This window comes from Electrona antarctica (assembly GCF_951216825.1).
Source record: "Electrona antarctica genome assembly, chromosome: 15".
Taxonomy (NCBI): Eukaryota; Metazoa; Chordata; class Actinopteri; order Myctophiformes; family Myctophidae; genus Electrona; species Electrona antarctica.
In genome coordinates this window covers 8,070,297-8,092,003 of record NC_136796.1, presented here as the reverse complement: position 1 = coordinate 8,092,003, position 21,707 = coordinate 8,070,297, and the positions used below count along the sequence as shown (strand labels likewise).

Genomic DNA, 21,707 nt, shown 5'->3' with positions numbered 1-21,707 from the left:
TAAATGAATTATACATGCATAAGGCCAGACCACTTCTGACCGGTTCTGACCAGTATGTTTCAGAGTGAGACACATTCTCTTTGGGATATTGGTACATAAAATATACCGGTAAAACATCAGATATATAAATACATTCAAGATATACCCTGAGATATACATTTCCTATACTTATTAGCCAGGCTAGTTACTTAGCACTTAAGACATGCAAATCCCTTGACTTCAAAACCGCTCTCAAAGGGCACCTACGGACGGCTGCAATTCAAAACTGGCCCCCGTAAAATTGGAATTCCCCACCCACCCCTTTTCCCCCTCACTGTATATATATTTTTTAATTTGACCTACCTTTTCTTTTTAGTAAGTAAGTAAATTTTATTTATAAAGCACTTTTCAAAACAAAGTTACAAAGTGCTGTACAGTAAAAACAACAATATAAACAATCAAGTTTTACCTCCTCTATGATGATACCGCATATTTATACATCTCTAAATTCATCATAAATGTCTTTATGATGAATTCCTGTTCTGTTCTTTGACTATATAGAAGTGTCTATTTGTACGTCTCTAAATGTTTTGATGAATTGAACATGGTGGACCCTCTTGTAAACAAATGTAATGCTTAATCGGGTCGTCCACTCACAGTTAACAGTCTTTGTATTGAGTTTGTGCTTGAAATGTACTGTAATTCTGCAAACTGTTAATACATCAATCAATCAATCAATGATGAATTGAAAATGGTGGATCCAATTGTAAACAAGTGTAATACTTTATGGTGTCGTCCACACTCACAGTTGACAGTTTTTGTATTGAAATGTACTGCAAACTGTTAATAAATTAAATCAAAGAAAGTGCTTTGGCGTGGTTAACCTCGCCTCACCAGGCTTTCGGCGCATAGAGTATTAAAAGTTTCGGCGTGGTAGAATGCTGATGGGGGAGGGAATTGTGGGTATTGTAGTTTGACGCTCTGTTAAAAGTTGTATCTATTTGCCTGGTGGTGGTGGTGGTGGAGTCAAAACAACAGAGATAATCAGAGAAAGGGAGTCGTTTGGAGACGAGACGCCCGCACTCACTGTCAGTCTGTGGAGAACACATCATAGAGGAAGTCCAGGTCTTTCATTTAACGTAACGTCAGGCTACTAGAAGGTGGGGAAACATTGATCGACCTTTTTGATTAAATCCATTTAAAGTGAAAGTAGATTCCGACGCGGACATTAGAGGTAAGTTACGACGAGGAAAGTTCTAGAAAACAACAACACGCGGTCGGATCTGTGTGTTTGATTGCCGAGAGCAGCTGGACTGTTACACGGCCATCGGTGACTTATCGAATGCCGTGACCTTATTGGGAGTTCAATGGGAAAGTGTATTTTACTATTTTCTGTTTAGAATTTTAGTGATTTGATGTTATGAAGGCACTTAATTGAAAACAATGAAATGGCGAAACGGTGACAGCTGGTCAAAGTTATGTATGATCTATGACCGTCCGTTGATCAGTATCGGTTTCTGTTTTCTGAAAAACACGTGGAAATCTCTGATAGGTTTGTTGTCAGACAGTTGCTGTTCTGTTCCTTGCATTTCGCAAACACTGGTTGACAGTGGCTTAAATGGGAACAAGTCGCTTAACTTAAATTGCAAGATACAAAGATACGCTTTCATTTTAAATTCGTGCCGTGATTTATTTGGGGATCAGATCATTGACTAAAAAAAGAATACCTCCGTGTTTACATTACCTGTGTCGCCATCTGGTGGTCACTGTAGTAGAAGCGTTAGAAATTGTGAGGCACATTAGTTTTTTTTGTAGCCTATTTGTCTTGTTTGTTTGTTTGGATAAGTATTATTAGGATTTCATATTTTCATCACCTGTAGAGTCTTGAAAGTGTTAGTGCTCTGAACCAGAGGGAGCACACGTGTACACTAGGGCTGTGGTTCCCAAAGTGGGGTCCGGGGACCCCCAGGGGTACTTGAGGAAGTTCCAGGGGGTACCCTGCAGCTAAATGATCGTTTGGAACCAAATGGACCCATTTGGTTCCATTTGTACAGTGTTCCATTTGTAGAGTTAAATCAACATTGATTTTACAATATAAATTGAGGGTCCCATAGAAATATCATTAAATGGGGGTCCCTAGCCTAGCTAATGCATGTCAAACTGTCAACTTAGGGTTCAAGAAAAAGTCCCTAAAATCTATCACACAAAGATTTGGCGGCCCCCCTGCAGTATCTCTGAGGACGCCCTAGGGGTCCCCGGACAAGACCCCTGGACTAGCACTTAAAGGTGTCAAAAGGAGCAGCTAATGCCTTATTTATGTTCTTAGGCAGACACTACAGCCTGACAGCCTGAGGATAACAATCCCAGGATGCTGCAGGTTTGACACCCACTGTCCCACACACTGTATGTTCATTTTTTAAATGTCACATGCTGTTAGTTTGAGGAGGTTATTATCTAGTAATGCTGTTGAGCGACACGTGTGTGTGAATTTGGAATTTGGAAGGGCTGCGGCCCGAAACGTTACCTACCAGTAAAGATATTTTGGGAGCATCAGATGGTGTGCGGATTTTTTCATTTCTTCATTGTGACTTTATTTTTGATCCAGCACCCAGCCTATAGGTTTAGATGTGCGTGTCCTTTTTGACTGTTTAGTGTTTATTCAGCCTCCTCTACTACTTGAATTTGGCATTGCCTTCCACACTAGTACTTCCAAGACAACTTGTATTATCAAATACCTCAGTAAAACACAATCAGCTGAAGCAGGACTTAATCACACTCTTGTTCTAAACACCCCCTAACAACAGGATAGCCAGAATATTGCAGTCATAGCTGTAAAAAAGCAAACAAAACGACAACCATGTAGATTTTGTTTTTGTACAGATCAAACCTTGGGCCCTTCGCTGTGGGAATAGCTATGATTTAGAGGTCCTTTGATCAAACGTGAGGTGTGGGTGAGACAGTACGTGGTTCACGCTTGAGAGCAACCACAGTTTTTTGTTGTTGTTTTGTTGCAGAAATATGTGGTGGACTGACTGCCTTGACATTCCTCTGTCTGTTATCTGTCTCTCTCCCCCACTCTCTCTCAAACGCATGCAGGTTCCACAGCATGCAGACTGCTGGGGCCAACACTGGTACGTCAGGGGGGTAGGGGGGATTGGGGCGGCTGCTGAAGCATGTTAGTTCTGTAGCTGTGGTTCTCAACCTTTTCAGGTCGTGATGAAATTATCATATTTGAACTGTGGACCTCAAAAAAATAATCAGATTTGAAGTGACCTGACTCAAGTCACATTCACACCTAATACTTCGGTAGACTCGATGCGAATGGGCAGAGAAGTTGAGCCATTCGGCATATTTAATTTACTGTGTTTGCCTTCACACTGCGCTGTCATCCACAGCAATTGGAAACGCAGCAGGGACCTTTATCAATGTGTTCAATTCATAAACTACACAGTGAAATGTATGGTGTTACAATTATACTCGTAATTATAGTAACATTTGGGTAACATGCATGTGTCGTGCCGTCGGGGATTGGGACTGGATCTCTCTCTCTCTGCCGAAAATAGCCGATCTTGCGCTGTGAGCTTGTAGATCGGCTGTTTCCAGTGTTCGACACGGTCGTACGGCGGAGTCTAGGTTAAGCATAACTCTGCAACGTTTTAATCTGCGCTGAGCACCCACTGCCTAAACCAAGGGCAGCATCCAGAGGAAGCGCACAGGTATGCTTTTCTTTCTTTCTCACCCATAACTCCACTACTGTCTGCTTGCAGGTATGGCAGGCAGCAGCCTGCTCCTCCACTCTCTACGGGTCTATCTGAACAACCAGAACAGACTGCAACCCATCATTGGTCAGCAGCAACATATCTCTCTCTTGCGACATTTGAATTACAGCATATGTGTGTGTGTCTGTGCAAAATTCATATTAAGACCCATGTGTGTTTCAGGTCTGACTAGTGTGACAGAATGCGTGAAGGCCGGGCCAGGCGGCAACGAGGTGTTGTATCTGTGTGACGTGTGCGCCTGTCGGGTCAGCAAGGCCGACATACGGAGCCACATCATGGGAAGCCTCCACAGATGCAACTACATTGTAAGTAGACACAGACACTGTGTTTTTTGGGTGCCACAAACACCTATGATTAACTCCCGAATGATTAACTCCCGAAGGACACCTTAGCCCCTGCTTTGTGATCCTTCCTGCGGTTTCTTCTTTTATTTTTGCTTCTTGGGAGGTTTTACTCACATGATTGAGGGTCTTTCAGGACTGTTTGTTTCCTTCGTTATGTGGCCCAGTAAGCCCTTACAGATTGTAACTGTTATTAAGTGCATTACAAATACAGTCCCCCATGGTTCTCTACGCAGGGGTCCTTGAGGGGGATCCCCAGCTTGCTGATTGATAGTTGGGGACCAAACCTGTAACAATCCATTCTTAAACGGTAGAATGGGGTCCCAAAGATAAAAATAAACTATTGTATCAAATAGGGTCTGTGGCCGAATGCTTGGAGTCTGTAAAAAGGTTGAGAATCAGTGGACTAGACTATGAGTAGTACACTTACTGGGGGTTCAAGGCCCTTTTAATATGAAAAGCCTCCCATGTCGATGTTAAAAAGGAGTAATAAAGAGTAGTTATGAAGATGCTTGGCAGACACGTTATCTTGCCTGAAACCACCTTATCTCTTCCTGTGGCAGCCAGGACACTTTCAAAGTACCGGCCTCCCGGGAGACCGTTCACTCCTCTCTGTGTTCCGTTTTCAAGGTCTGTGAGTTGGCAGTACAGACTGCTCATTAGTTTGACTTGGAGGGAGTTCAGCCAGGGACGAAACACTGTAGCTGAGCTATACTTCCTTAAGTTCCGTGTCGTGCCGTGTCGCGTGCCAAAAATAGCCCATATCTACAAGCTCAAAGGAACGCCGTGAGCTTGTAGATCACCTATTTTCACACATTGATGCCACTCCTTCTAGCCATAAGGGATGACAGGGCGGCAGTGACACAGGGGTAGAGGGGCCGCTTTGGAACCGGAAGGTTCCCAGTTCGATCCCCCAGAGGTAGTGTTGACGTGTCCTTGAGCAAGTCGCTGAACCCCTAATTGCTACTGATGAGCAGGTTGGTGCCTTGCATGGTTTCCTGGGACATCAGTGTGTGAACGTGTGCATGAATGGGTGAACGTAATGCACAAGGGCCTTGGATAAAGGTGAATGGGTGAACGTAATGCACAAGGGCCTTGGATAAAGGTGAATGGGTGAATGTAATGCACAAGGGCCTTGGATAAAGGTGCTATATAAGTAAGGGATAATATCTGGCTAGGTGGTCATTGTCGGGAGATAATTCACAGACAGGGAGTTTAACCACCGAGGCGAAGCCGAGGTGGTTACACTCCCTGAAGGTGAATTATATTATATAGCGGGATATTATCCCGCTTATTACATGGCTAACTAACATAAATTAATACATTGACCCAAAACACAACAAAAAAAGTATTCCATAAGTTCGCGCTGGCTGCGTCTGCCCAGCTGCAGGGCTGCAGCACTATCAGAAAACAAGGAAGTGAGTTGATCAAATAGAATCCATTTTCGGGTCCTGCTTCGTCTATTTCTCACTCAAATGTTTTCAAAAACATTTTTAAGAGCAATGTTTAGCTGTAAATTACATTGTGTGTCACTAGTGTGTGTGTTTACATGGCTGTTATGTTGGAAACAGCAGTAAATCAAGCGGGGCGCAGCTGGTGGTGCTCAGAGGGTTTGATTAGGCAGCGGTCATTATACAGCGGAGCGGTCATTATCATGAGATAACTCACCGCTGAATTAAGCGATTGACCAATCAGAATCAAGCATTCAACCAAGCCATGTAATAAATGCATATAAAATACACTATTTACCATACGTCTCTCCTGACAGAAAGTCTGTCACCCGTACATTATGGGCGGACGGGAGGTAACGGACCTGTCCAAGTTGGCCTGGCCCCTGATGGACTTGGCCCGTGTGCTGGAGAAGAAAGAGGGACCCGGGGACGTACAGGTAGAGTGTGTGTGTGTGTGTGTGTGTGTGTGTGTGTGTGTGTGTGTGTGTGTGTGTGTGTGTGTGTGTGTGTGTGTGTGTGTGTGTGTGTGTGTGTGTGTGTGTGTGTGTGTGTGTGTGTGTGTGTGTGTGTGTGTGTGTGTGTGTGTGTGTGTGTGTGTGTGTGTGTGTGTGTGTGTGTGTGTGTGTGTGTGTGTGTGTGCTTTCCAACTGCCCCTATGTGTTTTGTATGTTCATTATTTTTTCTTCGTCAACATGATGTTTCAAGGTCATGGAAATGGATCCAGCTGCATACAAGATGATGGTGTCCCTCAGAGAGTCCGAAGGTCAGGGGTCATCTTTTTTTATTTAGGACTTATTTGTTACACTTCCTGCACTATATTAACCTGACTCCGCCAGATGGGGCAGCAGAGAGTACACTGGGTTCCCCCCTCCTGCTCCCATCTGGGAACTCTCAGGCAGACTTGCTGCCCCATCTGGTGGAGTCAGGTTAGCACTATATACCTTTGATTTGATTCACTAGTATGTCCCTGTGAGCGTCTGTACAGTACATCTAATAACATTCCAACATGTTCTCCTGAATGTATACGCACCATAATCCTGTCTTATACAAGGGTATAAAATCAGCTCCTAACTCTACCTGTATGTCACAATACAGATCCTGTGACATTCCTGTGATTCTGAACATGTTTCGAGGTTTGCATGCACACAGAGAGGCCTTAAATTAGAGGTGCAACATTCATGGAACTAGTGACTATTTTTGTCCTTTTTATAAATGTAGCCTAAATCGACTAATTACTCATCGATTGCGGCAAAAAATGATTAAATATTTTAAAACTTTCAAAATAGTGAAAATGATGCGTGTAGATCTGTAGCAGGGATCAGAGCCAGTTTACACACAGATAAGAGGGGACTTTGTATCATACGGTCAAGCTACACCCATAGAACAGTAGATGAGAAGCCCGATCAGTCAGTGAGCGAGAGAATAGGATCGACATGTCAATCCGGACCGGAATCAAACTGGAGTCTCGCTGTCAGGCATTGGAACCTGTGTGGTACGCATGTTCAGCTATCAGCATTGGACAACATTGGCATTTCCAAACCGTACGGTATTCATGTTGATAAGCCGGGCCCGACCAAGCTGTACTCGTGTTGTAACAATGTAAACACCAGGCCGTCATTCAACTGTGTCTTGAAATATTTAGACTACACGCATTGCACACAACTATTGTGCATCAAAAGCTGTAAGTAGTTAATTGACTTGATATCTAAAATGAACGATCTCTCCCTTTCTCCACAGCAATAAGTTTTTTACACGCCGTCAAAGATGGACGTTGGGCCCAGCTGTACTCATCCGTCCAATCAGCCTCTTCCCTCGAGGCTCTCACCCAATCACAGAAGCCCTCGGTTGATTTCAGCCAACCACAAACGTTGTCAGTGGATTTCACCCATTCACGAAAGCAGTCGGTTGATTTCACCCCATCACAAAAACAATCAGCCTCTTCCCTCGAGGCTCTCACCCAATCACAGAAGCCCTCGGTTGATTTCACCCAATCACAAATGCTGTCAGTTGATTTCAGCCAACCACAAACGTTGTCAGTGGATTTCACCCATTCACGAAAGCAGTCGGTTGATTTCACCCCATCACAAAAACAGTCATTTGAGATGACCAGGCCTCCCACCCCTACATTGACGACCCCAACCACTGGGCAGTGGGAGAATTCGGTCCTGTTGCCAGGGACTTATCAAATGCCACTCAAGCCCCCTGGTCAATCCGAGCACAGCAACGTCTTTCTCCATGGCTATACAGACACCAATCCTATTATCGGTGAGTTTTTACACATGCAAATCTGTTGCGGTAGAAAGTTTCAAGTATTCACATTAGACCCTTTTGGATGGCGCTGGGTTGGTGCAGTGGTAAAGACCATGCCAACTACTGTGGAGCGCCATATAACCACGATCTGAGCAACAAGGAAGTAGCGTTCCTATCGTACATGTGCTTGTATGGAATGACAATAAACTCCCTTGAACCTTGAAGTCTATGGCGGTTCGAATTCACCGCGGTGCATTCGGCTGTGTCAAGTGTACATGCGAACACAATTGGTCTGTTGGTGTTCGGGAGAGGGAAGCTGTGGTAGGGTCACTTTCACTTCCTCAAACTTTGTACCAAACTGACAAGCAAAATACTGGAGACAGTCTCGAAGTACAAAAAAAAACACGTTTTAATTCTTAAAGGTTTGTTCAAGAAAAGTTAAAAAAACAGCTATGGCTTTGTGTGTGATGGAACAGGATGGGGGCACTTGAGCACTATACACTGTATGCTTGCTAGGGGGTAGTCTCTCGAGACAGATTGTTGACTAGTCCAATTCAAAAGGAAAAGATGGTGCTGTTTTTCATTTATTTTTTGACGATGGGTTGTCAGATTGCTAAGGGGGTAGACGGTAGAGGAAGTACCAATGGTAGGCAGCAGTGTTTCCCCCATATGCCACATGCTCAAAGGTATGAATAAAAACGAGAAATCATGCTCATAGGTATGAATAAAAACGAGAAATCATGCTGAATCAATAAGTTAACTAAATTGTGTGTGTGTGTCTCCACGTGTTTTCACCAGGTCTGGACCGTGTGGTGGAGTGCAGAGGGGAGGAGGACGGACGCTCGCACTGTTTCCTGTGTCACTCCTGTCGAGTCAAGTCCCTTCATGACGGCATCATCCATCACCTCACTAGTTCATCCCATTACTACAACTACATGGTCAGTGTGTTCTGTGTTCACTAGTGTTCATCTGAACTGTGTTCATCACCATTACTACAAGTTTAACTACACGGTCACTGGTGTCTTAACTGTTTTTTTGCGCATGATCCAAAAGTGCAGCCTTTTTCCAAGACCGTGTCTTAGCTGCATGAGATAAGCACCACGCACTCATTCTACAATCAATGAGGCTGTCTTAGCCAGTCCCAACAGTCAGTGACCACCCCTTTTCCCCATGCGTTGATAGACCCCCTGTCTTAGCTGGGGTGCTACAGCACTCTTCAGTTGTGTCTCCCCAAAGGTCCTGTGCTGCCTCATTGACAGTTCTCCATACAAAAGTCAGAGAGGTCTATAACGAGAAAACACATAAGACTACGAATTTCTGGACACATGCTATTAGGACCAAGTAATTGTCGAGGAATTCTGCATGAATCAGGATGATGAGGCAAACGGAGTTGGATCCACTTTGTATTTCTAACATGGAAGCTAATTACAGTCAATGGCCGAGTAGTTATCGAGAGAAAGCAGCAGGGATCAGAGCCAGTTTACACACAGATAAGAGGGGACTTTGTAACATACGGTCAAGCTACACTCATAGAACAGTAGATGAGAAGCCTGATCAGTCAGTGAGAGAGAGAATAGGATCGACATGTCAATCCGGACCGGAATCAAACTGGAGTCTCGCTGTCAGGCATTGGAACCTGTGTGGTACGCATGTTCAGCTATCAGCATTGGACAACATTGGTATTTCCAAACCATACGGTATTCATACACGTTGATAAGCCGGGCCCGACCAAACTGTACTCGTGTTGTAACAATGTAAACACCAGGCCGTCATTCAACTGTGTATTGAAATATTTAGACTGCTAGGAAGTTGGAACTCAGAAGGACATATCACATTATCACAAGGACAGATAACAGCTACGCTTCAAGGTGACTCCTCACACAGCCTAGTACACAAGGCGGCAACTTCTGGCAAGGCCATCGTTTTCAAAACACTAATTGGCCCAATTGCTCCATCACCTTTGTCTCCATTCCATGTCCCAACATTTGGCTCATGCACCCTCGCTTGAGAAACATTGTGGTGCGTTACCGTTAACACCAGTATGCATTTCGATTTAGATAGTTTTGAGCCTATTTTGAATGCACTGAAAGAATGTGTGTGCAGGTGGAAATGCAGCCTGAATGCGAGGGCGCAATGAGAAACTGTGACAGGCACCTGTACCTGTCCATGGCCCAGACCGTGGAGCAACAAGACGGGAGAGGACAAGTCAAGGTATCGTATTTTGTACAACAGGTATACAAACTAAAATGATGAAGCCTATACCCACAGTAGCCTACAAAACAGTCTGTGAAGGATATCTCAGCCTATTCTAGCCCATGAAGAAATTAGGCAGTGGGCACATTACGGAAATGTTCTTTTTAAATTATTATTCTTTGTCCCCTTCCTCTGACATTTGAGAGTTACAAATAATATAGACAGAGAACAAATGGAAGAACACACAGATCGAACAGATACCAAGCAAGCTCTCCCACATTTTATGCAGCCGTTGAGCTGGTGTTTCCTGTACAGTGAAAGGCCCTGGGGTTTGTAAACTATACACACTACAATCCCTAGCCATCAAAAGTACTATTAGCACTGTTTTCACTGCATTAAAAACATGTTTTCTGTTGTTTTGAAACAACCTAACCCCCATATTTACTATTCAGCTAGAGATGCTATGCATGGCACAGATTGTTAGTGCCCCCTATTGATTGGAAATATGAATGCTTCCAATCTTGATAGTTTATTCTGATCCAAAATCCAGCCAATTCATAAACTTAACCCATTCTGAACGGGAACCCGTTTTGGTGTTTTAACTAAGCATTATGTTATACTCTAGCTATTGAAAAATAGTAGATCTACAAGCTCATAGCGCGCCAGCGAGTGGCGCACTACGAGCTTGTAGGTCTGCTATTTTTGAAAAATCGTAAAAATGCGGCACAAATCTTGAATATATATTCTTTCAGAAGACTTTTTTTTTAATTTTGAGGTCAGGCCTAAATGGCTGTTTGCCAATCCAATCCCCCAAAAATAAGCCACCTCCCACACCCACCATGACCATATTGTGTTTCCTAGGTGAAGTGGCTACCAACCTCCCTGTGCAGCCAACTGACTGGTAACAGTTACCACTGGTGTAAGTGCAGAACCGCATGCATCGTCCACTGTCCTCTTTAATCCTTCCTCCCCTCTCCTCCTCTCTGTTCACGAGGAGCGTCCGTTCCGCTGATTCTTCTTCTTCCTCTTCTTCTTCTGTCGTGTGTCCTTAGACCTTCTGCTCCGTTGCGGCAAGCCAGTCCAGTGTGTCATTGTCTAGGTCAATTAACCCACGATCGCCATTCGGTTGCCGGTATATGGGGCAGATGGTCAGCACGTGTTCCACAGTCTGTAATGGATCCCCACATTCGCAGTGGGCACTGTCTGTGAGACCCCACTTCTGCATGGCTGCACCAAAACGTCTTGACACCTGTCCTCAGGCGGTTATCCCCTCCCTCTCCTTTTGACCTCTGTTACGGTCGAGCCATCTGCCGTTTCAGTTGTTGTTTGTCAATTGTTTATATTATCACTTCCTTCATTCTCTGTAATTCTCCGTGTTTTTTACTCTAACCTTGCCGTTTCATCTGTGTGGTTTCTGTCCGTTTCCGTTGCATCAGTCAGTGTTGTCTTTTCATCTTGCATCCGTCTTTCATATTCTAACCGCCTCATCAGTCATTGATTTAGGGACAACCACTCCTTCCTTGCCTCTAAACCCGTTGTCTAGGTTATATTATCCTCCCATGTTTTCTCTCTTTCTCTCTCATTTTTTCTCTTTGTTTCAGGTATAAAGAAGTTGGGGGATGGTAATGTGTGGACGCCGGCTGACAAGCAGACGACACGATGGGCCATACAAGGTGTGTGATTCGTAAAGGGAAACTATCGCCATGTTATTATAACCGTATAAGAAGGAAAATTACCTGGGCACTTATCTAAAGAGACTACCCAAATAAAAGTGTTTTTGTTTTGATTTTTGTAGGGGTGACTAAACTATCACTGTACATTTGTGGTAGGGCTAAAGCTCCATTAAAAGCAGTCCTCTGTGTCTTGTCAAACACCAGGACTGCCCTGTCGTGTCGATTCTCAACGTAGGAGGTTGATGTAATGACAACCATAGACGGTATATGGGGTGCCAGGAAGAAATGCATAATATGGGAATCGTAGGAATGCTGAGAATGCACAGAAAGTGATGAGTCGCGCACTCTGCTTCCTTACTAATGTCTATTTTCTGTTGCCTTTTAACCTATCAGCATTCAAATTGTCTTCATTCCATTCTATTCTCTGCAGGGCCAAGCGATGGCACCGCAGAGGCCTCAGGCACGGGAGGGACGCAGGAGCATGCCGGCGAGCAGTCGAGGCAGGGACGAAAGAGGAAGAGGAAGAGCGAGAACAATCCGGTGTTCAAGGTAAGCCTCCCTCTGAACTACGGGCCCCTGGTGCTGGAGAGGACATCTTTCACCCTGGACGACTTGCCCGTGCTGCCCCCGGCCGACCCCACGCCCCCAAGCCCCTCACCGGAGCCCCACCAGGAGTACATCTCTGGTCCTCACTTCATCGATCGGCCCGACGACTTCTGTGAAGACTCGGATGCACTCGCCGAGGGACAGCACAACCTCTTCGGTACAGACACGAACAGACTCGCCGAGGTACAGGAGTTACAGCATGAACTCTTCGGTACAGACACAGTCGCCGAGGAACAGGAGTTACAGAATGAACTCTTCGGCGGAGACCAAGACACACTGGCCGAGGAGGACCAGCATGAGGAACAGTACTGGACCTCGTGGGACACTTTAGGCCATCAAGAGGCCAGGGATGGCTACTTTACTGATAGACACTACTTAGACCAGCAGAGAAACCCAGCCGAGGACAGTCGCCGCATCAATGATTGGTTTAATTAGCCAGTTAAATTATAGCCATTATACTTCGACTATTTTCCTTCTTTTCTTTTTTTAAATAATACATATAGATATTTTAATCACTGACATCAAGGGGAGGTTCAAAGGACAGAGGATGTTCAAAGACATGTCCCGCTTCCACACATGCTACCGTATATTCCCCAAAACTGTTTCTCTGGGCCGTGGTGGCTCCATAGCTGCCTCACATCTGCTGGTCCAACCATCAGTCGCTCTAATGGTTTCTTTCACAGGAGCGACACGAGGGACTACAGTATACTATACACAACAATGCTCTGTTTATACATGGATATTTTGTTTTTTATATCCCACGTTTCCAATTCCCTTTCTTTCTGTTTATTTCACATTTTTTTGGGACATCTATTATATCGAAAAAGATGAAGAAATGTATCAAAAGCTAGTGGAAATAGGTTTCTCCACACTATTCATTTAAACAAAGCCTACTTCATGTTAAATTGACAATTATGTTATGCAGGAGACTAACTTAACTTTCGCATCTTAAGTCACAGAAATGACTTAACATTTGAGGGCAGTATGTATGTTGGTAGGTTGCACAACTAACGTAAACATGTCCCAAAGCCTTGACACAGAAGCAACAGACTCTCAAACGACCGTCTCTTTGACATTGATTGACTGTTAATATGTGAACAAGCTGAAAAATATAATGTTCTAAAATCACCAATTTGACATTGTTAGATGTCTATAAATCATGTCAAGATTTTGTTACTGGCTAAATATGATAATGGCTCTGAAATGATCTGTGAACTCATCTTTGTTTGCTTGTCCAGAAACTCTTGTTTGAAAGTTTACTTATTTTTTACAAGACCACAAAAAAAGATTCAATTTTCCTTTAACCACTTAAACCCTATATCCTCTATACTTGGTCCCCCTCCTTTTTACCTCTACACCAAATCTCTTCACAAAATTAGCCGATCCACAAGCTCTCTAAAGTGCGGTTGTGAGCTTGTAGATCTGCTATTTTTGCTGAATGTTTGCCCCAGAATAGGGACGCAAGGGGTTCATGTGGTTAAAAGACAATACGTTTTACTTCCTGTGTTTGGAGCGAGTGGACTGTAATAGTCTATAGTTTTACTGCCACATTGAATTTATTTTGTTTTCTTTTTTTTATCACTGCAACCATCCTATTGTTGTTTATTATTATTCTTCGATGGATTTGGAGATCAATAGTCAAATTCTCTCAATGTATTGGTTAGTAATTCAAAAAGGAATGGAACGATCACAGCAAGACCTGTATGTTATTGGAAAGCATCTCACAGACACGGAAGACATTGGTTCTCAAACCTTGGCAGGCCATTTTAGGCCACGGACCACCCATACCTCTCGAGAGTGTACAGATGGAACCTTTTGTACGCTCTCAGTGGTACAGAACTACAGACCTGTAAGGGTTCCTTTGGATACTAACTATCTATCATTTAACTGGGGTGTCCCTGGAACCACCTCAAGGACACCTAGGGGGTCCCCACCCCGGACCCCTACTTTGAGAACCACAGAGTGTAAGAGAATTTAGTTTTGTATTTTGTGACATTGCAACGTTTCTAATTGAACATGAACAGGCCAGGGATCTACTTGGTTGAAACCAGAGCTATATTTATATATATATAGAGAGAGAGAGAGAGAGCTTCGACACTCCATAGAGCTCTGTTGTAAACAACAAATATTAGTCATTAGGGTTGTCCTGATCCGATCACGTGATCGTGAATCAGGGCTGATCAAGTCATTTTCATATGATCAGAATCGGATCCGGAGCAAAATAATTTGATCGGGACATCCTTGTATCAATATTATATCCATATATTGATATTAGACTGGATATTGTACTATTGTGATATGGCTTAAGTGTTCTATAAAAATATAAATATCGGATCGGGAAAAATCGGTATCGGCAGATACTGAAAATCAAATCATCAGAATCGGATCGGGAGCAAAAAACATGATCGGGACACCCCTATTAGTAATATTCAATAATTTGCCAAAACCAACTTACAGTTGATTTGGAATTTGCAACAAGAATGTGAAGTAACACTTGCAATAGAGTAATAGTTTCAAACACTGAATGATGATAAAGCGTGTTGATAAAGAACAACAGTGTTATAACTTTATTTCAACAGGTCTGACTGAAACTACTGAATCTCACAAATGCTGCTTGTTGATTATGGAAACCTTTCCCAGACCAGGTGTTGAAAGTCCTTTAGTGTCGTGCTTTAATCACCATCGATATAATTATTTTATTGTCACATGCTGCTTTAAGTGCATTGTAAACAAAAGGCCTTTATTTTATCATTACAGGCTTTGCCTCACTGTAGATGTCAATGTGCCATTACCACAATATACAGCATATACACAGTTGGACTGAGGTCGAAATAAAAAAAACGTTCGCTCTGAAAGAATATTCAAAGATTTGTGCCACATTTTCACGATTTTTCAAAAATAGCAGACCTACAAGCTCGTAGCGAGCCACTCGGTGGCGCGCTATGAGCTTGTAGATCTGCTATTTTTCAATAGCTAAAGCATAACATAATGCTAACACCAAAATGGGTTTTAAAGGGATATTTCATTTAAGATATTTTTGGTAATTTTATCATTTAACATCCTTCTTAAGTTGCTTGAATAAGTATTTAAATATTTTATATTCATTTTAGCTGCCTCTCCCCTTCCTAACTTGGCCGTGTCTTTCCAATTACTTTTTTCATTTTATTATATTTTTTAAATCCCCAAAAAGTAAAAAAAAAAAAAAAGAATCACACCCGTGTGACGTGAGGGGCGCTATTATTTTATTATTGTCTAACTCATGTTGATTAGGTGATGTAATGGTGATGTAAAACAAACGGTGCCAACACAAACATTAAACGCCATTAACAATAAAGAGACAATATGACGTAAACGACACATTATGACGTACATTTTCCCTTATTGTCATTGCGTTTACTAAACAAACTTTGAACTAAAGACAATTAAATACATTAAACCTGTGTAATATATATGAAAAAACACGGCCCCTCAAGTGTAAGGACAATATCAGTCACCAGAACCAGGGACGGGTGTTTTCGATTAATTTTAAGTTACAATCAGGTTTGTATAGGAATTGGGTGGGGCAGCTAATATTAAATAGCCTATCTAAATACTAAATCAAGCAACTTAAAAACTCTCTGGGGTGTATTGGTTAATTTTATGACCAGCAGGTTGAAAAGACGAGGCTTGAGGATGTTACTGGATGTCAGCAAGTATTTTATTAGTTGCTAAGGAGTCACCGAGTAGGATTACAGTAGCTCAGTTTCTCGCTCTGACTGAATGACTGCGTCTCGTTTGACTGGCTCTCGTCTGTTTGCATTGATCATATATAGATCTCGAACATAACGTGTGTGTCTGTATGCGTGTGGGTGTGTGTGTGTGTGTGTGTGTGTGTGTGTGTGCGTGCGTGTGTGTGTGTGTGTCTATATGTGTGTGTGTATGTGCATGTGTATGTGTATGGGGCCATCTAGTTTGAATCATGTTTGACAGGGCAAAGGCAATAACATCTATGTATAGGTTACATGCAGAGTGGGACACATTCTCTTTGTCATCGGGCATACAATATAGAACATCAGATATATATATAGATACATTCAGATATAAATAATTTCCTATAGGTGCTCACAAAAGCCAGAGTAGACGATAACATGACCAAAAAAACCTTTTTGAAAGTGAAATATCCCTTTAAGTGTCAGTGCTGCATAAAATCAGTCTTATCATTCTGGGATAATGCTGCTCGCCACCAAGATCGCTTCAGTATTAGCTAGTGTAGCACACTAGATATCATTTTCTTTTTAATTTACATTGTTGATATTCAGTAATATGGGGGAGTGTCATTGCTGGATGTTTTTGGTGCAGAATAAATGTCAAGCCTCGGTTTGAAGACGTTGTCTTGGTTTCTTCATTGAGTGGTTTGAGTCTTTACAAGGTTGCATTGCTGCCATTGACTCTTAAACTTTAACCCCCATATACGTATTAATAAACTTTTATTTGCAGACACTAAAATACAAAATACAAAAACAAGACACAAAAAACACAATAAAACAAGAGGTAGCCTATCACAATCAGGCTATTATCACTCCATACACTACAGCATATCAATTAAAAAACATATAAACATTTCCAAAAGCAAGAGGAGAACCTTGTATCACTCTGTGTAAACCCTGTTAAGGCCATGATTAATGCATTATTTGACTCCTTCAATCTACACATAAATCTGAACATAAAATTCCTCAGTACAGCATGAAAGGTGGGTACATTACTAGTTACAAACATCTCACTTGCACTGGTCCATCTTGGGAGTTTCAAAAAGATTCTAAAAGCATCATTATATGCCACCTGAAGTTTTTTCATTTTTGCACTGCTAAAACGGCACCACAAGTGAGCCATGTATAGTGGAGTGCAATATGTTTTAAAAAGTGCTATTTTAACATTGTCTGTACACATGTGAAACTATTGTATTGTTGACCAGGGTCTCAGAATCCCTGCATTGGGGATACATTTGTACCTCTAGCGGGGGTCTTCAAAAGGGGGTCCTCAGAATTACTACAGCGGGGTTTCCAAATCTTTGTGTGATAGGACATTTTTCTTTTATTTACCTTAACCACTTAATTCCCTACTAGCATCCATATATTCCGAGGGGAACATTAGCCAAAAATCGTCTATTTTCGGCAAAGAGGTTTGGTGTAGAGGTTTGGTTGTAGACAAAAACACACATTACCATGAATGTTCTCTGAAATATGTAAAAGTTGAATCGGCAACACAATTCTATAGAGTACTTTTTAGGCCAAGTCAATGGCAATGTAGTTGATAGTGGGTGCCACATGAAAATGACGTCATGTGGCAACCAAGTCTATGGACGTTTACGGAACATCCATTCTTTTTGTATGTCTCCCCCTGCAAACGGTGCCACTTGCATCCTCAAAGCCAGAATGCTATGAGGACAAAACTGCAAAACAAAGTGCGAGCACATTAACGCTGCCGCTGTCTTTGATCATAGAAATGTCCGACTAGGCCTGTGTTCTCCCATTGCTTGAGGACTTTTGCAATAGGATCTCGCTTGCTTTTCTGCTCGACAGTAACAGTTCCGTCATCATTGTGACTCTCTTTGAGCATCTTGTCGTCTGGGAAAGCTACCTTCGTTGTGACTGGGAGCGCCATGGATTTGAGAGGACGGAGGATGTTCTTCCTCCTGAAGCCCATCTTCTGCAGAGAATGGCGCTGAGTGGTGATGGTGAATGTGTTCTCTGACACCCAGTCCACTTCTTGGTTCAGTTGGTCCAGTCCTCCACTCTCTGGTAGTCCATCTCGACCTTCAGGTTTCCTGATGTTGCTCCCCATGAAGACATCCCGGGGATTAGACACGAACGACTCGTCTTGTCGATAAACACCAGTAGTCCGCTGAAGACTTATGCCAGAATGGACTCCTGGATCCGGGACAAGGGTTGCATGGTTGCAGTGGCGGCCTCTGGTTCTCTCTGGTGCGGAAGACAGGACTCTGTTCCTGCTGGTCAACTGGCGCCAGAATGCGGCTGCAGTGGTCAGTACACGCTGGGCATCAGGGCCTAAGAACCCGTACAGCCACTGTCTCTTATGATAACATGCCATAACGGGCGCTCCGAGGATAAGGATAACGCGTAGAAGAGTGGGCGCGTAATAAAGACTTAGAGAATATACCACTAGTGCAAACAGATCACGGTAGGACTGGGATATGAACTGCTTCACATACAGCGATTGTCTGTTATACCATGTCATATAACGCAACAAGAGGATGATAGGGCCGCCGCAAAGAACGACAGTAGGATAGAGATAGTATAGAGAAAATAACACAAGGCTGATGAGCAATATGATTATGAACCACTTATTTTCTCCTAGAGACATGACTACCACCACGAGAAGCACCACACAAAAAATGACTTTTACAGAGGTAAGGAAACCTGGCTGTGATTATATACTGTCTGGCAGGGATGTTCTTCTGGTGATGTCACAATATGTCCATTGAGGCATGTTGTAGCTCAGCCATGAGTTGTAACTCAGCCATGCCTATAGTCCAAGATGTCAGACTTAGATAAAGCCAGCCAATGTCCATGATGGAAATATAGTAGTCTTTAATTTCTCTTCAGCCATGCAGCCCAAATATGGAGTCCATGATATCAGACAGGTGAAGTCTGACCAGCAACAATGGTAACCATGACAACCTGGACTCGCTCAGACATACTGAGTATAGGGTATAGCAGCGGTGGCCATTTTGTGGTGCCACAGATAGAAAACTCAATCAATTTCCCCATGGAGATTTCCTAATATATTGACATAAATATAAATTATATAAGCCTGGAACCAAGCCATCCAGGCTCCCGGTGAATCATGACCATAAATATACATTTGATTCTTTGTGCAAATAATCACGTGACATCATCAGGGATCGGCATATATGTAGTCGCGACATAGACAACATCGCCAGGGGCCCTTCCCCATATATGGGAATGGCAATATATGGCCATATCACGCCTCCATATGGTCACGCCTCGTAACATCACATCACACTTTCATATATGGTCACTCATATCACGTGACACCATGGAGACCCTTACAGTAGATCTTGTGCATTTTTTTGGTCAAAGACACTGACCTTTTGGTCAAAGACACTGGATAACCATACATGGAGAAGACTGGATCATCACCTAGATCAGCAACTCTACCTCAAACCCTTATATAGATTTAAAACCAGAGCATATATTTTTTTAATAAAACAAATATCAAATCTACATCTCACAACGCATCATAATGCGATGCGTGGTGAGCTTTATACTGTAGGCTTATTTTGCTGGTTAAGAAAATGTCCCTCGGTTTTTTCTGTTTTTGAGTGGTGTAAACCACTCCAACAACTGGCTTTGTTAGTTTACGTGTCCACGTGTCCACGTGTTTGTTCGTACCAAAAAAATCACACCCGTGTGAACTGAGTGGTGTAAGGTTTTATATAGCCTGATCAGCTCTGATCTGACGTAAATGAAATCACACCCGGATGTGATTTCACAACTGGCTTTTTTTGTGCAGAAAAAATGACCATGGTTGCTACGGTCATCCAGTTCACCCGGGTGTGATTTAATTACGTCAGAAATTATTTTGAACATAGCAACCATGCTCATTTTTTTCTGCACACAAAAGCCAGTTGTAGGAGTGGTTTACACCACTCAAAAATGAGCATGGTTGCTATGGTCACTCAGTTCACACGGGTGTGATTTCATTACGTCAGACATTACGTCAGACCACAGCTGATCAGGCTATATAATACCTTACACCACTCAGTTCACACAGGTGTGATTTTTTCTATATAGGCTACAGCTTTTGTCCCCACACGTCTCATATTTGCCATTGACAATGAAAGGAGAAATTAGGTCATATGTGCCCAAATATGACGTGAATTTGTGGCAACACAAACATTAAATGCCATCAACAATGAAGGGAAAATTTACGTCATATGTAGACGAGCAAATCGGCTAACAAATAACATAAATTCACTTGTTCATGAGATGATGTATGATGATGATGTATGTATGATAACTACTTTTTATACATGTGATGTATGCCATGCTTTTTGTTATTGCTTAATGTAAGTCGCTCTGGATTAAGAGCGTCTGCTAAATGCCTAAATTGTAAATTGATGATATATAGAGCGCCCCTCACTTCACACGGGTGTGACTTTTGAGGAGTGCTAGCCCCTCCTATATACAGCTTTAATGTTTGTTTTTCAACAATGCTTGTTTAAGAAAACACCACGACAATAAAGAGAAATGTAATGTTTGTGTTGAGGACTAACACAAACATTTCCACCCGTTGCTTAAACACACATTATGTTGCAATTGATGTTGTAAGATGATAAGAGCGCCCCTCACTTAGTCCATGAGCCAGAGCTCCAAAATTGGTGGGAAAAACTAGACCTATATTAAATTGTTTATAGGATCAATACAAGTAAATGAATACATGATAACCCTTCCACAGTAGTAGCTTTTTCATATTTTCTATTATTTTGCATATCTTCCTACATAATGCCTCATTTGCACATTTAAAAATGTAAATTTTGTAATACAATAAATCATTGTCTTCGTGTAAGTAATCAATTGGGGATGTTTCATGGTGATAACAATCTAATATAGGTATGGTTTTGCCCACTCAATTCATAATTAACGTTCCAATTTTGGAGCTCTGGCTCATGGACTAAGAACCAAAAAGAACTGAACCGGTTCCCATTGGGAACCAACCGGTGGAAAGGGGGTCTATGCGGGCAGCTCAGTGGCATTACAGTGTAGCTTGTTCATGAGATGTAGTCAGGGGATATTAATAAAATCTGGGAATAAATTTCTTAATTCTTACCAAGAATTTTCTTCACTAATGTGTTTGTAAGGGTGTCTACTAACATATCCCACATTGGTTTCTATTCAACCACCCTAGGGGAAGTTTTGACAGCTGCTGAAAGCTGGGGTACAATCAACAACCAATATGGCAAAATGTTCTAAATTTCATTATGCTTTAAGTAGCATGTGCCGTGTCAAACTAGGGGGTTTTCATGATTCTGAATCCATTCCAAGCATTAGTTTTGCACGAAAAACACTCCTCAGGCTAAAAATGGCCATAGCCGTCATCACAAATGTGATGAAGTCAGCATATTTGGGCAAGTGGCTATGGCCAAACTAGGGGTCAAACTAGGGGTTTCACAAATGTGATGAGGTCAGCAACATTTGGGAACATTTGGGAAAGTGGCATGACGTAACTTTTGTGACCTAACGGCTAACGGTGACGTCACAGCATTAACGAATCTGGCCCTATAAAAGCAGGTCACACAGATATCAACGAAGACAACACCTCTCTGCAGCTTAGTCAAAAAGTTTGGTGTTTGTAGTTAGCCGTTATCGAAAGCAATCAGACCTAAACGTACAAACGTACTTCAACAGGGTTGAC

General features: G+C 42.5%; 1 protein-coding gene across 3 annotated transcripts; it reads left to right on the top strand.

The window, feature by feature from the left end:
* The first annotated feature begins 1,006 nt into the window (after positions 1–1,006).
* Positions 1,007–14,560, top strand: LOC306939061 (uncharacterized protein). 3 transcript variants are annotated; one of them, XM_079523526.1, is made up of 12 exons: positions 1,007–1,139; positions 3,076–3,110; positions 3,747–3,824; positions 3,921–4,063; positions 5,868–5,987; positions 6,256–6,313; positions 7,288–7,815; positions 8,599–8,738; positions 9,904–10,011; positions 10,855–10,912; positions 11,595–11,666; positions 12,097–14,560. In XM_079523526.1, exons 2-12 carry the CDS (start codon positions 3,086–3,088, stop codon positions 12,705–12,707), a joined length of 1,941 nt encoding a protein of 646 aa, XP_079379652.1. In that variant the 5' UTR covers positions 1,007–1,139; positions 3,076–3,085; the 3' UTR covers positions 12,708–14,560. The 3 variants fall into 3 exon arrangements, with proteins under 3 accessions (XP_079379652.1, XP_079379653.1, XP_079379654.1); XM_079523527.1 differs by having other exon boundaries at positions 1,007–1,213; XM_079523528.1 differs by lacking the exon at positions 1,007–1,139 and adding an exon at positions 2,341–2,356 and having other exon boundaries at positions 2,994–3,110.
* The last annotated feature ends 7,147 nt before the right edge of the window (positions 14,561–21,707 follow it).